Source organism: Schistocerca americana, chromosome 3 (assembly GCF_021461395.2).
Source record: "Schistocerca americana isolate TAMUIC-IGC-003095 chromosome 3, iqSchAmer2.1, whole genome shotgun sequence".
NCBI lineage: Eukaryota > Metazoa > Arthropoda > Insecta > Orthoptera > Acrididae > Schistocerca > Schistocerca americana.
In genome coordinates this window covers 571275733-571291224 of record NC_060121.1, presented here as the reverse complement: position 1 = coordinate 571291224, position 15492 = coordinate 571275733, and the positions used below count along the sequence as shown (strand labels likewise).

The 15492-nt window shown below is 43.8% G+C and overlaps 1 protein-coding gene across 1 annotated transcript in view; it reads left to right on the top strand.

Moving 5' to 3' along the window:
* Positions 1-14081, top strand: part of LOC124606874 (juvenile hormone esterase-like) — a 122870-nt gene extending 108789 nt beyond the window's left edge. The window contains exons 8-10 of the mRNA XM_047138966.1: positions 1872-2001; positions 12481-12613; positions 13816-14081. Of these exons, the coding sequence (XP_046994922.1) occupies positions 1872-2001; positions 12481-12613; positions 13816-13984 (432 nt within the window). The 3' untranslated portion in view covers positions 13985-14081. The remainder of the gene's footprint in view (positions 1-1871; positions 2002-12480; positions 12614-13815) is intronic.
* Positions 14082-15492: the final 1411 nt, after the last annotated feature.

Below are 15492 nucleotides of genomic sequence, written 5' to 3'. Positions count from 1 at the left end.
ACAATAACCCTGGGTTCGGTGTGGGACGGCGATGGGGTGGGTGGACTACTGTGACCTGCTGTGGGGTTGTGAACAACTGAGGGTTATGGAGGGACGAAGCATCTTCGTCGTTTCTAGGTTCCCGGTTTAATGCACAATACACACAATCTTTGAAACGTACTACACAGTACACAGTGTTTCTACAGTTTACTACCTCTCTTCACGTTTTCAGCATTTATCCGTTGCCTGGATGTTTCTTGAACAAATTTATTGTTAGAGCATCATGATTTCTAACTCAAGTCTCAGTACAAACAGAGCTGACGACGTGTCTGGTCTGCTATGTAAACCTCCGGTTAATACCAAAATGCAGATATAAAACTTTTTTTTTCTGGACAGTATCTCAAGCTTCGAAATTTAGTTCAGACTTCGTCGAACTTAAGTTACACAAATAGTAAAATAATTTTGGTTGTTATTGGTAAGAATAGTTAGGAACGAGACAGGAATTGGGAAGAATGAAAAAAGATAATACTGCAACGGATTTGAGACGCTGAAATAAACACAATCCTCTAAAATTGCAAGAACTTACCTTCCGAACAGACCAAGATACACTAACCTACATGTGAAGATTCGAATTAACGTGCTGTGCGTAAACGGTCACTTATGCCACCATTAATCACGTCCAGCATAGTTATACATTTGGATACTAGCCAAATGAAGTTAAATAGGAAACTAAAATAAAAAATGCAGAAACAGAGACTCAATAGTATGAAGTGTTAGTCTAAGGAAGAATTCTTTAGAAAGAATTTCAGTCTGGTGTCAGTGGTTTTCATACCTCGGAAATACTTCAAAGACTTTTCAGAGAGTGTCAAATTCCAAAGATAATATTATGGCCAATGAGCTAAATGAGAGAACTATTGTTCAGTACCTTCTTTGCCGAACATGTTCGCAGCTTTAATATATCAAAAAGAATAAAGAAAAGTTATAAAATTATTGTTTGATAGTTATGTTCCGAAACAGTAAACCACTCGTACCGGAATTCAAATTTTGTCTGTTACTGAAGAAAAGAATTGGGAAAATAGATCTGAATGTTATTTAGAAGAACCCTTGACAGTGAAACTGCAATTTGTTTGCGTTATAGTACTGTGTGAGAATACAATACAAGGAGAGATCTTAAACACAAGGTTTATAAAATTTAAATATCAATAATGAATGTACAAAAGGAAGTTATGCTTAACACAAAAAAAGAAACAGTTGTGTGTAGTAATCTCCTTTAGAGGAAAAGACTTTAAAGGCCTACACACAGAATGTTTGACACTGGAAGCTGCACTGATATAATTGTTTATAATTAAAGTTGTGTGGGAAACAGTATGTTTAGATTAATGCGGCGGTGAAAAAAATGTAAAAGGTACCAGGTGATCAAAAAGTCAGTTTTCAAATTTATACTGACTTTTTGATCACTCGGTACATCTATCACTGGAAAAACATATATTGACTGAGTAAAAAGGTAATGTAGGAAATAATTATTGAAGTCAGTTGTTGAATAAATGTTTGATGGATAAACTTGACACGAGGTGGAGTCTGTTAGTGGCAAATAAATTTATCCATTTACGTTTTGGAAGAGGAAACCGATGATCGTTACCTAAGAAGGTGTACAGGAAGCTGTTACAGAACAAATCAAGTTGATAAATTGTACCGAAAAAATAGAACTGCATAATTTCCCAAAAAAGGGACCGTACTTTGTAAAAGAAATTTTTTCTTACTTTTTTGATTCACATAATGGTTGGTACAGTCATCTTTGAAACTAGTGTGATATATCACAGCTCGATCCATATATTATAAGACTACAGCAGCAACAGTAACAATCAACAGCCAAATCACATTTTTTCTTATAGTTCGACAACGACATGAGGTCTTTCGAGCCAACAGACACGCTGGTGAGGACAGTGGCCGAGCTGAGTGACACACCAGTGTTCTATTATGTATTCGACTACCGCGGGGATATCGTCGAATCTACGCAGTGGGGTGAGTACAAAGAAAATAACGCACTTAACATAAACGTATCTCTTTGCTGCGAAAGCAATGTCATAGAATTAATGGTTGCTAAAAGTGAGAGCAGTCGCACTCATCTTTAAATTCCGTCCAAAACCTAATAGCAGTTTTCTTACATAGTATAACGGCGCCGCAGAGTGGCAGTAAACACCAACACCATTTCCAGCCAGGATGGCCACTTTTGCCCCTGAGTGGTTTGTGTAGGATCTGTGGGTAGCGGTCTTTCACTACCGCAGCGAGAGCGGAGTGAGAAACGCTCACTCAGTAACAATATTGTTTATTAAGCGCGTTCCATACGATTAATCGATGTTGGCGCCAAGGAATCAGGCGGTGTGCTGCCTCAGCATGAAATGACTGACAGTGTGCGTGACCTTGCTGACGCTGGACATCTGTTTGTTTTGTAGCGGTGTAGAGAGACAGCATGCGGGATAGACAGGGCCTAGCAGATGCTCCATGATGTACCCAAGGCCGCTGCAGTCGGCCAGACTATCAGATGACGACACTCAGGGAAACGCCTCCTGTCAGTGGCATCAGTTCGACGTCCGAAGTCTCGCTGGCAGCCCGAAGACCATCGACTTTGCATAGTTCATTACAGTTCTCAGTGAGATCTTAGGGGCTTCGCCAAACGTTGGACTGAGGACTCCTGTGAAGATTATCATGACGACGGTGCAATTCGAAAATCCAAACACGAGTGCTGCTAATGGCTGAGCGGTAGGGGCACATGTATGCGGCGGTCCTGGGTGTGCTGTGACAGGAGTCTGCCTCCCATCACGTAGATGGCAACTGAGGAAAAGCGGCGTCGCGCCACGGTATAGTGTAACCCAGGCCACAGCCGCGGTAGACTGCTGTGTTCCAGAGTGCTCCTCCAATACTGCTTTAGCACCCAGCTCCCGCATTTCGTCAGTGGCGATCACGCACATCCCTTGGTTGGTTGCAACGTCCTGCCTGCGGCTGATGCCGCGACAGTATTCCGAAATCGACATATTACTATCCAGTAGGGAATACACATTAAGGGTCGTGTTGATTTGTTTAGTCGCACACGAAGGAACAATACTGATCAGCCGGAGTATTGTGATCATCTACCTAATAGCCGGCATGCCCACCTTTGGCACGCATAACAACGGCGACACGTCGTGGCGTGGAAGCAATGAGGCCTTGGTAGGTCGCTGAAGGGAGCTCGCACCACATCTGCACACATAAGTCACCTAAGTCGCGGTAATTCCGGGGAGAGGCGGCGATGGGCTCAGACGCACACTCAACCACATCCCAGATGTGTTCGATCGTATTCAGATCAGGTCAGTTATGGGGCCAGAACATCAATTGAAAATCGCCACTGTGTTCCTTGAACCACACCATCAAACTCCTGGCGTTGTGACATGGCACAACATTTTTTGAAAGATGCCACTGCCGTCGGGACTCATGATGGTACCGAGCGAGGTGGCGCAGTGGTTAGACACTGGACTCACATTCGGGAGGACGACGGTTGAATCCCGCGTCCGGCCATTGTGATTTAGGTTTTCCGTGATTTCCCTAAATCGCTCCAGGCAAATGCCGGGATGGTTCCTTTCAAAGGGCACGGCCGACTTCATTCCCCGTCCTTCCCTAATCCGATGAGACCGATGACCTCGCTGTCTGGTCTCCTTCCCCGAAACAACCAACCAACTCATGATGGTCATGAAGGGGCGTACGTGGACTGCAAACAGTGTACGATACTCCTTGGCCGTCATGGTGCCTTGCACGAGCTCCACTGGACCCACAGATGCCCAGGTAAACGTTCCTCGAGCCGCCGCCAGCTTGTCTCCTTCCCATATTTATTTATTTAGCGTATGGCTCATAACATCACAGTAAAAATTACAGAAACAACACGACTTAAAAAAATCACATATGTATAAACAGAACAATAAATAACAGTTTGTATATAAGGACACCACCAATTGTAAATTTACACTCACAGAAGAGCAATCACAAGCAGACGTCCAGCTTAGATAATATATAGTCGATTGCCTCTTGGGTCGCCATTAGGAAATCCTGTGGGCATTCCTGCACGATGTGTTTGACTGTCTGTCTCTCAGCGCCACAGTCGCAAGCGGCCGAAGGAAGTTTACCCCATCTGTGTAAGGAGTCGGTGCATCTCCCACAGTTGGTTCTGATGCGATTAAGAGTTGACCAAATTTTGCGAGGGCAATCAAATTCTTTTGGTTTACTAAAGATGCATGGCATACTGTGGCAGTTTACTGCTGTTCTTCTCTCCCATTCCTCTTTCCATCGGTCATTTATTTTAAAGTTGGATTGGTGCAGAGCCTGTGCGGTCTTCAGTAGAGGATGCCTAGACCGGAGACGGTTTCCTTGGATGTCGTGGGTATCTTCATGGATTTGTAATTGAGGGTTGGTCCTTCCCGTAGTACAGTCGTCAAGGAGCTGTTCCCCTGGAGGACGACGGATTCGCGCCCTCCCATCGGCATGATGAAGAAGATATCGGGATTCATTAGACCATGTAACGCTCTGCCACTGCGCCAACGTCCAGTGCCGATTGTCACGAGCACATTTCAATCGTAGTTGCCTATGTTGTGCTGTTAATATTTGCACCTGCATGGGTCATCGACTGTGGAGGTCCATCGTTATTAGAAGTGTTCGCTGCACTACGTTCAGACACACTCGTACTCTGCTCAGCATTAAAGTCTGGTGTTAGTTTCGCGACAGTTCGCCGCCTGTCCTGTTTTACCAGTCTGCCCAGCCTAAGACCTTCGACATCTGTAACGAGGGGTGGCCGCTCAATCCCACGACGTTGGACGTGTTTTCAGCTAGGTTTCGCCACGTGTTGAAGACACTCACCACAGCATTCCTCGAACACCCGAGAAGTCGTTCAGTTTCCGAAATGCTCGTGTCGAGCCTCCGGACTTTCACAATCTGCCCTCGGTCAAACTCAGATAGATCGCGAGCCTTCCCCGTTCTACGCACGGTCAACACGCTCACTGATAGTGCTTGCAATGACTAGCAGTCATTCCTCGCCAGCTGAGACTGGTATCGCCTGGACGGATTTATATCGATAGTAGATCGATAATCATAATGTTCTGGCTGATCAGTAGATACACTATAAGTCGACAAAGTAGTTACAGTTATTAGTTTCAAACCCTCTGATACATACTGGCCAATTTCAAACCCTCAGATACATACTGGGCCTAGGTACACCGCTACTCTGCTGGCAATTACAACACCAAGCCGAGCATCAAATGAAATTTTACTTATTGTGCCTATACATGGTTATGTTGCCGCAGCTGATGTCATTTGACGTCCATCCTACGTCTCTGGCCTGGTTCGAGCTTCATTCGCGTGTCTTTGAGTGTCAGAGAAACACGATTGAGTACACGTTTGCGGAGTACATCGACTTATCCTTCTGAATGGCGAAGCTCACTGTAATGGAAGAGCTGCTCATCGCCTTTATCAAAACCGTTCTCCACAACGTTCGGCTCCATCGCATACTCTTTTCGCCACAATTACACAACGGCTTCGAGAAAGGTTACCTTCACCGTTAGCGGGCTGTGGTGTTCCAAGCAGACGCCACACATCCGAACTGGAAGAGGCCGTCTTGCCTCACGTTGAAGACAACCTGTCAACGAGTAGACGAGCAATTTTTTTGCTTACTAATGAGTGGGAATGCAAAACAAGTGATGTACTGGGTCACGCCTAATCAATCACTTGAGAAAGTGGTCACGTTATCAACATGTTTGCAAATTGTTGCAGCACGGAAACGGTACGTTTCTGTGTCGCCGCTTGAGGGGTCACAGACAGATAATTGGTATGAATGCTCTGCAGAACGGTTTCAGAGAAGCGAAATGTATCGAGGATGCCGCAAATCACACAGCACATAATGTGTTGGTCGTTCGGTCGGTCGTCTCATCGGCGACGTGTATCTGGTCTTTTGACCGTTTCTGGGCCTCGTCAGTTGGTCATTTTGCCGCACGTGGGTCGGTTCCTTCCTTGGGCAGAGATGTCGGGTATCCAATGGGCAAGTGTTCCCTCTGCATGATTGGGTCCGAGCCAATATGCCCAGGTCGCCGTGTCTCCGAGCTCCGAAAGGACATCGAGTTGAGTAGGGGCGGGAGCAGCAGTGAGGTCCGGACAGCCATGACTCGCCCTACCCTCGCCGGCACACATGACTTGCGTGGGGACGGCCTTGGTTGGTCGTTCGGTTGGTCGCCGACCGCTTCGGGGTTCTCTGCGTGTGTCGACGTGTCATTCGCCCTGTTGTTCCACAGTGGTTGCTTTTACAGATTGTTCGAGTTATTGTGGAAGTGTTTTCGTGGAACTGTGTCTAGCTTGTGTAATTTCGACTGAGCAGTTATGTTAATGCTGTCTGCGTACTGGAGTAGGCAGTCGGTCAGTTGGGACAGAGCAGCGAGGAAGTCTCCGCGGCAGGGTTATTAGCATAGCGTTCCGCAGTGTGTTTTTCCTCGCCGTGTTGATGCTGTCCGTACCGCGTGTAGTTCGACAGCCTTTGGTGTTGTTCATATTTCTGAGTGATTATTGTGCTTTGGCTCTTTTTAGACGCCAATATTGAAGACGTAGTGTCGCTGGTATCTTCGTCCTCGGCTGATATTTATCGTTGTCGTGCTCATTAGGTTGTTGGTCGGTTCTCCAGCCGTCCCTGGGTCGGGTTGCCATCCGATTATTTAGTATTACGCTTGGCTGCCTGTCACACCTAAGCTTACCCTAGAGTTACCTTCCCAGGCCGACCCTTGGAACACTTCTGAGCACCAGTGTTCTGTTGTTTTGGATTGTGATTTTCTTTTAGACTCAAGTACTGTGCGAGGCCTTCAGTCGTGTATTAATTTAGTTTGTTTTAATGTTCATTATGTGGCCTTCAGCCGAACTTCTACGTGAAATGCTTCAAGATAAGGCCTTCAGCCGTCTTAAATTAAAATTTGGAAGGTCATTTGTTTAAAACCTTTTAAAACTTTCTTGCTGAAATTCTTCTTATCTAGGCTTTAAGCCCTCAGTTCTTCTATTTTGTAACTGAGGCCTTCAGCCGTGTGTATTACTTAAGGCAATTTTAATGACTCGTGTTGTGGTCTTCAGCCGTATTGTTTCTGAATTCTAAAGGGCATGTGTGATTAAGTGTTTTAGCAAAATAAAGTCTGTATGTTTGTGCAACTAACAGCAACTGATTTAGGCCCATTTCCACAAACTGATCTGCTCTGTACTACGGATCCAGGTTCCAGAGATTTTAATAGTATGTCAAAATCACCTATTCATTCTCTCAGCGACCACAACGGCACCGAAACGGAAGATAACAGAGAGAAGGCCGAAATACTGAATTCGGTCTTCCGAAGTTGCTTCACCGCGGAAGATCGTAACACTGTCCCTCCTTTCAATCGTCGTACGAACGTCGAAATGGCAGATATTGAGATAACCGATCGCGGTATTGAAAAGCAGCTGCAATCGCTTAGTTGTGGAAAGGCGTCGGTACCAGATGAAATACCTGTAAGATTCTATATAGATTATGAAAAAGAATTTGCTCCCTCTCTATCAGTAATTTATCGTAGATCGCTTGAGCAACGAAAGGTACGTAACGATTGGGAAAAACAGCAGGTCATTCCCGTTTCTAAGAAACGCCATAACACAGATCCACACAATTAGAGACCTGCACTATGTGATCAAAAGTATCCGGACACCTGGCTGGCTGGCCGGGGTGGCCGAGCGGTTCTAAGCGCTACAGTCTGGAAGCACGCGACCGCTACGGTCGCAGGTTCGAATCCTGCCTCGGGCATGGATGTATGTGATGTCCTTAGGTTAGTTAGATTTAAGTAGTTCTCAATTCTAGGGGACTGATGACCTCAGACGTTAAATCCCATAGTGCTCAGAGCCATTTGAACACCTGGCTGAAAATCATTTACAAGTGTTGGTCCACGTTTAGCCTTGATGGCAGCTTCCACTCTCGCAGCCATATATTCAATCAGGTACTGGAAGGTTTCTTGGGGAATGGCAGTCCATCCTTCACGGAGTGCTGCACTAAGAAGACGCATCGATGTCTGTCGGTGAGGCCTGGCACGAAGCCGACGTTCCAAAACACCCCCAAACGTGTTCTACAATATTCAGGTCAGGACTCTGTGCAGGCCAGTCCATTGCAGCGATGTTATTGTCGTGTAGCCACTCCGCCACAGGCCGTGCATTATGAGCAGGTGCTCGATCGTGTTGAAAGATCATCCCCGAATTGCTCTTCAACACTGGGAAGCAAGAAGATGCTTTAAACATTAATGTAGGGCTGTGCAACAAGGGGTGCAAGCCCCCTCCACGAAAAACACGACCACACCTTAATACCATCGCATCCCAATTTTACTGTTGGCACTACACACACTGGCAGATGACGTTCACCGGGCATTCGCCAAACCCATCGGATCGCCGCATTGTGTACCGTGATTGGTCACTCCACACAACGTTTTCCCACTGTTCAGTCGTCCAGTATTTACGCTCCTTACACCAAGCAAGGTGTCGTTTGGCATTTACCGGCGTGATGTGTGTCTTATGAGCAGCCGCTCGACCATGAAATCCTAGTTTGCTCACCTCCCGCCTAACTGTCATAGTACTTGCAGTGGATCCTGAAGCAGTTCGGAATTCCTGTGTGATAGCCTGGATACATGTCTGCCTAATACACATGACGACCCTCTTCAACTGTCGGCCGTCTCTATCAGTCAACAGACTAGGTCGCCCTGTACGCTTTTGTGCTGTACGTGTCCCTCCACGTTCTACTTCAATATCACATCGGCAACAGTGGACCTAGGGATGTTTAGGAGTGTGGAAATCTCGCCTACAGACGTATGACACAAATGGCATCCAATCACCTGACCACGTTCGATGTCCACGAGTTCTGCGGAGCGCCCTATTTTGCTCTCTCACGATGTCTAATGACTACTGAGGTCGCTGATGTGGAGTACCAGGCAGTAGGTGGCAGCACAATGCACCTGATATGAAAAACATATGTTTTTGGAGGTGTCCGGATACTTTTGATCACATAGTGTATATCGTTGGACGTCAGTCTGTTGTAGAATTATGGAGCATGTTTTATGCTCAAGATATATAAGGTTTTATTTGAAAATGAACATCTCTTCCATAGAAATCGACATGGTTTCCGCAAACAGAGATCCAGCGAAACTCAGCTCGCTTTTTTCCTCCATGAGATCCACAGCGCAGTAGACAACAGCTCTCAGATTGATGCCGGGTTCCTTGATTTCAGTAAGGCATTGGACACTGTCCCGCATTGCCGTTTAATGAAAAAAATACGAGCTTACGGAGTATCGGAGCACCCTTGCGATTGGATTCAAGACTTTCTTGAAGATAGAACTCAACACGTCGCTCGTAACGGAACAAAATCGACAGATGTAAAGGTAGTATCCGGAGTACCACAGGGAAGTGTGAAAGAAACGTTGCTGTTTACAATATATATAAATGATCTAGTAGAAAGCATCGGAAGCTCTAAGACCATTCGCAGATGATTCAGTTGTCTATACCAAAGTAACAACTCCAGAAAAGAGTAAGAATTTGCAGAATGACCTGCAGAGAACTGATGAATGGTGCAGGCTCTGGCAGTTGACCCTGAACGTATATAAATGCAACAAACTGCGCATACATAGAAAAAGAAATCCACTAATCTACAGCTACACTATTGATGACAAACAGCTCAAGACAGCGTCTGCCGTAAAATATCTAAGCGTAACTATCCACAGCGACCCTAAGTGGAATGACCGCATAAATGTGGTAAAAGCAGATACCAGACTCAGATTCATCGGAACAAACTTAAAGAAACGTAACTCATCCACGAAAGAAGTGGCTTATTAGGCGCTTGTTCGCCCGATTCTTGAGTACTGTTCATCCATCTGGGATCCCTATCAGGTAGGACTGATAGAGAAGATAGAGAAGATCCAACGAAGAGTGGCGCGTTTCGTTACGGTATCGTTTAGCTGGCGAGAGAGCGTTACGGAGACGCTAAGCAAACTCCACTGGCATACGTTACAAGAGAGGCGTTGTGCATCACGGAGAGATTTACTATTGAAATTTCGGGACAGCATTGTCAGGAGAAGACGGACAGCATATTACCTCTCCCAACATACATCTCGCGTATTGACCACGAGGAGAAAATTAGAGAAATTAGAGCCAGTACAGATGTTTACTGACAATCATTCTTCCCACGCACTATTCGCGAATGGAACAGGGTTGGAGGGATCAGATAGTGGTACCGAAAGTACCCTCCGCCACATACCATTAGGTGGCTTGCGGAGTATGTTGTAGACGATATATTTTCTTTCATAAAAGAGAAGTCTTCCTCTTGTTGCGTTAATGGCACTGTCAAAACAATTGTGAATCACAATATACATACACTAGTCTAATATTAGAAAGAGCGCTCCATACATTGCTGATTTTTTTAAATCTGGTAACAACTAATTTACAAAATTTACTGACGTTGTAGATAAATCAGGTATTTTGCTAATACACGAGAGCAAACGTCCAATATCGTAGTCAGTTTCAGTTTCTATGCAATCATTTAAGGAGCGTGTACACCTCTTACGTTCTTCCTGTAAAAAAGTCACGGTTGAAGTCCATAGGATCAAAATACTGCAACAGTATGTGCAGCTATTGGTACTAGATTTCAGTCCAGTGGATGGAAATATCCGACAATGCTGACCCGGTGAAGGAGTACCTACATCGTGAAGGTGTCACCTTGAAGAATCAACAGCTTCGCTTCCCAAACCTGATAAAAACTTTGCAGGATCCTCTAGACAGAAGAACTTCTGCCCTAAACACTACAGAATGGTCTGCAGGGCATGTGTCAAGCACTGGGAACCATTATGGCCAGCCATGCTGTACGTAACCTCTGGCGTGCCACAGGGGAGTTTTATGGGACCATTGCTTTTCACAATATATATAAATGACCTAGTAGATAGTGTCGGAAGTTCCATGCGGCTTTTCGCGGATGATGCTGTAGTATACAGAGAAGTTGCAGCATCAGAAAATTGCAGTGAAATGCAGAAAGATCTGCATCGGATAGGCACTTGGTGCAGGGAGTGGCAACTGACCCTTAACATAGACAAATGTAATGTATTGCGAATACATAGAAGGAAGGATCCTTTATTGTATGATTATATGATAGCTGAACAAACACTGGTAGCAGTTACTTCTGTAAAATATCTGGGAGTAATCGAACGAAACCATTTGAAGTGGAATGATCATATAAAATTAATTGTTGGCAAGGCGGGTGCCAGGTTGAGACTCATAGGGAGAGTCCTTAGAAAATGTAGTGCATCAACAAAGGAGGTGGCTTACAAAACACTCGTTCGACCTATACTTGAGTATTGCTCACTAGTGCGGGACCCGTACCAGGTCGGGTTGACAGAGGAGATAGAGAAGATCCAAAGAAGAGCAGCGCGTTTCGTCACAGGGTTATTTGATAAGCGTAATAGCGTTACGGAGATGTTTAACAAACTCAAGTGGCAGACTCTGCAAGAGAGGCGCTCTGCATCGCGGTGTAGCTTGCTCGCCAGGTTTCGAGAGGGTGCGTTTCTGGATGAGGTATCGAATATATTGCTTCCCCCTACTTATACCTCCCGAGGAGATCACGAATGTAAAATAGAGAGATTCGAGCGCGAACGGAGGCTTCCCGGCAGTCGTTCTTCCCGCGAACCATACGCGACTGGAACAGGAAAGGGAGGTAATGACAGTGGCACGTAAAGTGCCCTCCGCCACACACCGTTGGGTGGCTTGCGGAGTATAAGTGTAGGTGTAGATGTAGACGTCTTGATGCGACTTGAGAGCTACATTCTATTTGTAGGGTGAAGGGACAAAGTACACGGATAAGTCCGTTACCCGGTATACCTTCTATCTGTATCACTGCGTCACATTTTGTATTTCTCCCAAGGAATCTATTGGAGAAAGCATTATCGTTAAGACCCGCGTGTTTTCATGGATCTCTATTAACCTAAATGCATTTTTCGATAAATTAATCATTCTTAAGGAGGATTCCAGAATTACACGTTGGTCAAGTACAGCAATAAAACAATAGTAAGTGAATTTTAAACCATTGGCACATTCCTCATGTATTTCCTGAGAACTCTCAAACTGGTAATTCACCCTCAAAAGGAAAATGTAAGACCCATTGGCATCGAGAACTATTCTTTGGTAATAATCGTGATTATGAACACAAATGTATGTTGTCTTGCTTTAAAAGAGACAACAGTGATAACAGTAAATATTCTGTATGAATTACCGTACAAATGATGGTAGCGAGTAGGGACAACACAAGATTTTACCAGAGATGGAAATATGGCATGATAATTTCACTTCTTTATTAAAAAATCTAAACTCGTAAACCATCTCAGAACGAGATCAACAATTTCCCACATATGTTTAACATGAAATGAACAATATACTAACGACTGTTTTAATATACACCTGCTCTTTCAGGTGTAAATCACGCTGGTGACATATTCGTGCTCTTTGTGAGAGATGATACCGTATGTAACCTGGATCCAGAGTCAGAAGAAGATCAAGTGCGCAGGAATATGGTTCGGTACTGGACCAACTTCGCTAAGTATGGGTATGTAGCTATGCAATTAGTCCTCTCTATTTCTGTCACCAGATTAAAATAATTATTTCTCAGATATTTTTCACTCTTTCTTTTTAGCTGAGCAGAGTGCAGTAGGTCATTAAATACTGCTCCGGCTCTTTGCTAAAAATTGCAGTAACTACTCCTTGTCGTCAACTTCTTAACTATTTTATAATTGTCTAAAGCACTAATTCAATAAAACTGTGATGACGGCGTCGTCTATATAACTGGGAGTATGTCCGTATGAGTAACACATTCAGCAAAATACTGAATAAAACAATAAGGTAAAATCAAGTAGTTCAGTGCCATGGTCAGTGGGGTTGCTGTACAGAGACGGAGTTATATCGACGATTCTGCATTTTCAGTATGCTAAATGTTAACATATGTTTTACCATGATTGATGTGAATATGGTTGTTTAGTCAACTGAAATCAGTTATGAATTAATATTTTATAATGTACGCGATGTAGATAATTATTACAACAAAATTCTTTCAGTTGTACAAATATTGAGATATCAATATTTGTTCACTTTCTCCTTTCTGACAATGTTAGATAAAACAAGTAAACCTTAACTTTTCACAGCCTATTTCAAAATTAACACTTTGGGGAGTTGCACCGCTTGACAGTATCTTAGTGAAATACCTATTGCAACCACACTAACTTAGGAGACGACACGGCTAACAAACACCAAAAGGTACTGATCAAACGCCGTGATATTGTCGTATTACGGACATCGCTGTATTTGTGTGGTTATGCAATATTTAAGAAGCCGAGAAATGATGCAACACCACAGTTATGCCACGTTCTCGCCACCTACATAGTCATTTCGTACGTGGCAGTTTAACTGCCCGTCGTTTCCTATAGCATTAGTTCTAACAAGAAAGGAAGTACTTTTCACAACGTCATTCTTACGAACAGTGTTATCCTCCTCTCTATATATGGTGGCATTTCTGAGTTCGCTACCTGCTTACGAATTTTTTTGTTACCACACACTGCGACTGTGCATAAGTTTGTTCTTTCTGTTTAATGCCTCCACGTAAATACACGTGCAAAATCTGTACTTGATGGATCATTGTCGCAAACGTAAGAGACAATATAAAGCTTAAAAGCAGTGAAGAAACAAGTATTTTTTTGCTGTACTTAGCACCTTCCTAAGGATCAGTATATTCACATCACCCCTGTGTTTCCGCAGAAATCCAACCCCGGAGGCGGATCCTGTGATCTGGGAGCCGTACGACAATGTGACTCGCAGCTACATGCTGATGCAGTCCAACTTCTCCCTTGCTCACAACAAAGACGCAGAGCGGATGGATTTCTGGCACCAGAACGTTCCACTTCAACCTTATCCTGAAGAGGCCTAGAAAAATATAGAATTAACAACTTCCTGAGACATGAGATGAAATGTTTACTCTGTAAGCCTCACTATAATGTACACAAAAATTAAATATTTTTATGACATATTATCGTTTGACTGCCTAGGATTCTGTTTCCAAGTAATGCAATGTCGAATAAGGATGTGTCGTTCTATGAAAATTAAGTCAGTATAAGAAAAAAAACCTCTGTCATAATATTCGGTAAAATCGTCTTTATGATGACCGTTCAGGATTTTGTAGCAGTTTTAACTAACATGAACATCAACCATATGTCGACGATACATAGTTCAAGGACATCAATCAGCTACATCGTTATTTTAAAGATAGCCAGTGGCATTATAAGTTTAGTATTCAACAAAAGGAGAAGAAAAGTATAAACTTTCTACAGTGAAGCGTGTAACAGTGGTGGCACTCACATGTACAATGTTTATGGAAAATCGACGAATACTGAGTGCATCATTCAAGTTTCATACTACTACCCACTCTAATATTGATGTGGTGTATTCAGACCACGTTGGACAATTACCAGACTTTCACTAAAAGATGAAAAGTGCTGAACAAAGCTTTACACCAATCTTATGAATGAAACAGTTTTTATGTGCTCGGAATACTCTCTCTCGACACTCCTTTGGCCACAGTGAATCGCTATGTGCAGCCATCCGCGTTGTTGTTGTTGCGGTCTTCAGTCCTGAGACTGGTTTGATGCAGCTCTCCATGCTACTCTATCCTGTGCAAGCTTCTTCATCTCCCAGTACCTACTGCAGCCTACATCCTTCTGAATCTGCTTAGTGTATTCATCTCTTGGTCTCCCTCGACAATTTTTACCCTACGTGCTGCCCTCCAATACTAAATTGGTGATCCCTTGATGCCTCTGAATATGCCCTACAAAGGGATTCCTACTACTAGTCACGTTGTGTCACAAATTTCTCTTCTCTCAAATTCCATTCAATATCTCCTCATTAGTTACGTGATCTACCCACCTTATCTTCAGCATTCTTCTGTAGCACCACATTTCGAAAGCTTCTATTCTCTTCTTGTCCAAACTAGTTATCGTCCATGTTTCACTTCCATACATGGCTACACTCCATACAAATACTTTCAGAAACGACTTCCTGACACTTAAATCTATACTCGATGTTAACAAATTTCTCTTCTTGAGAAACGCTTTCCTTGCCATTGCCAGTCTACATTTTATATGCTTTCTACCTCGACCATCATCAGTTATTTTGCTCCCCAAATAGCAAAACTCCTTTACCACTTTAAGTGTCTCATTTCCTAATCTAATTCCCTCAGCATCATCCGATTTAATTCAACTACATTCCAATATCCTCGTTTTGCTTTTGTTGATGTTGATGCTCATCTTATTCCCTCCTTTCAAGACACTGTCCATTCCGTTCAACTGCTCTTCCAAGCCCTTTGCATCTGCGTAATGTGGGTAATAGTGAAGCAGAATTCTCAGTACAGATGAGCAGCTGTTTGTCACTTTACTGCAAGAA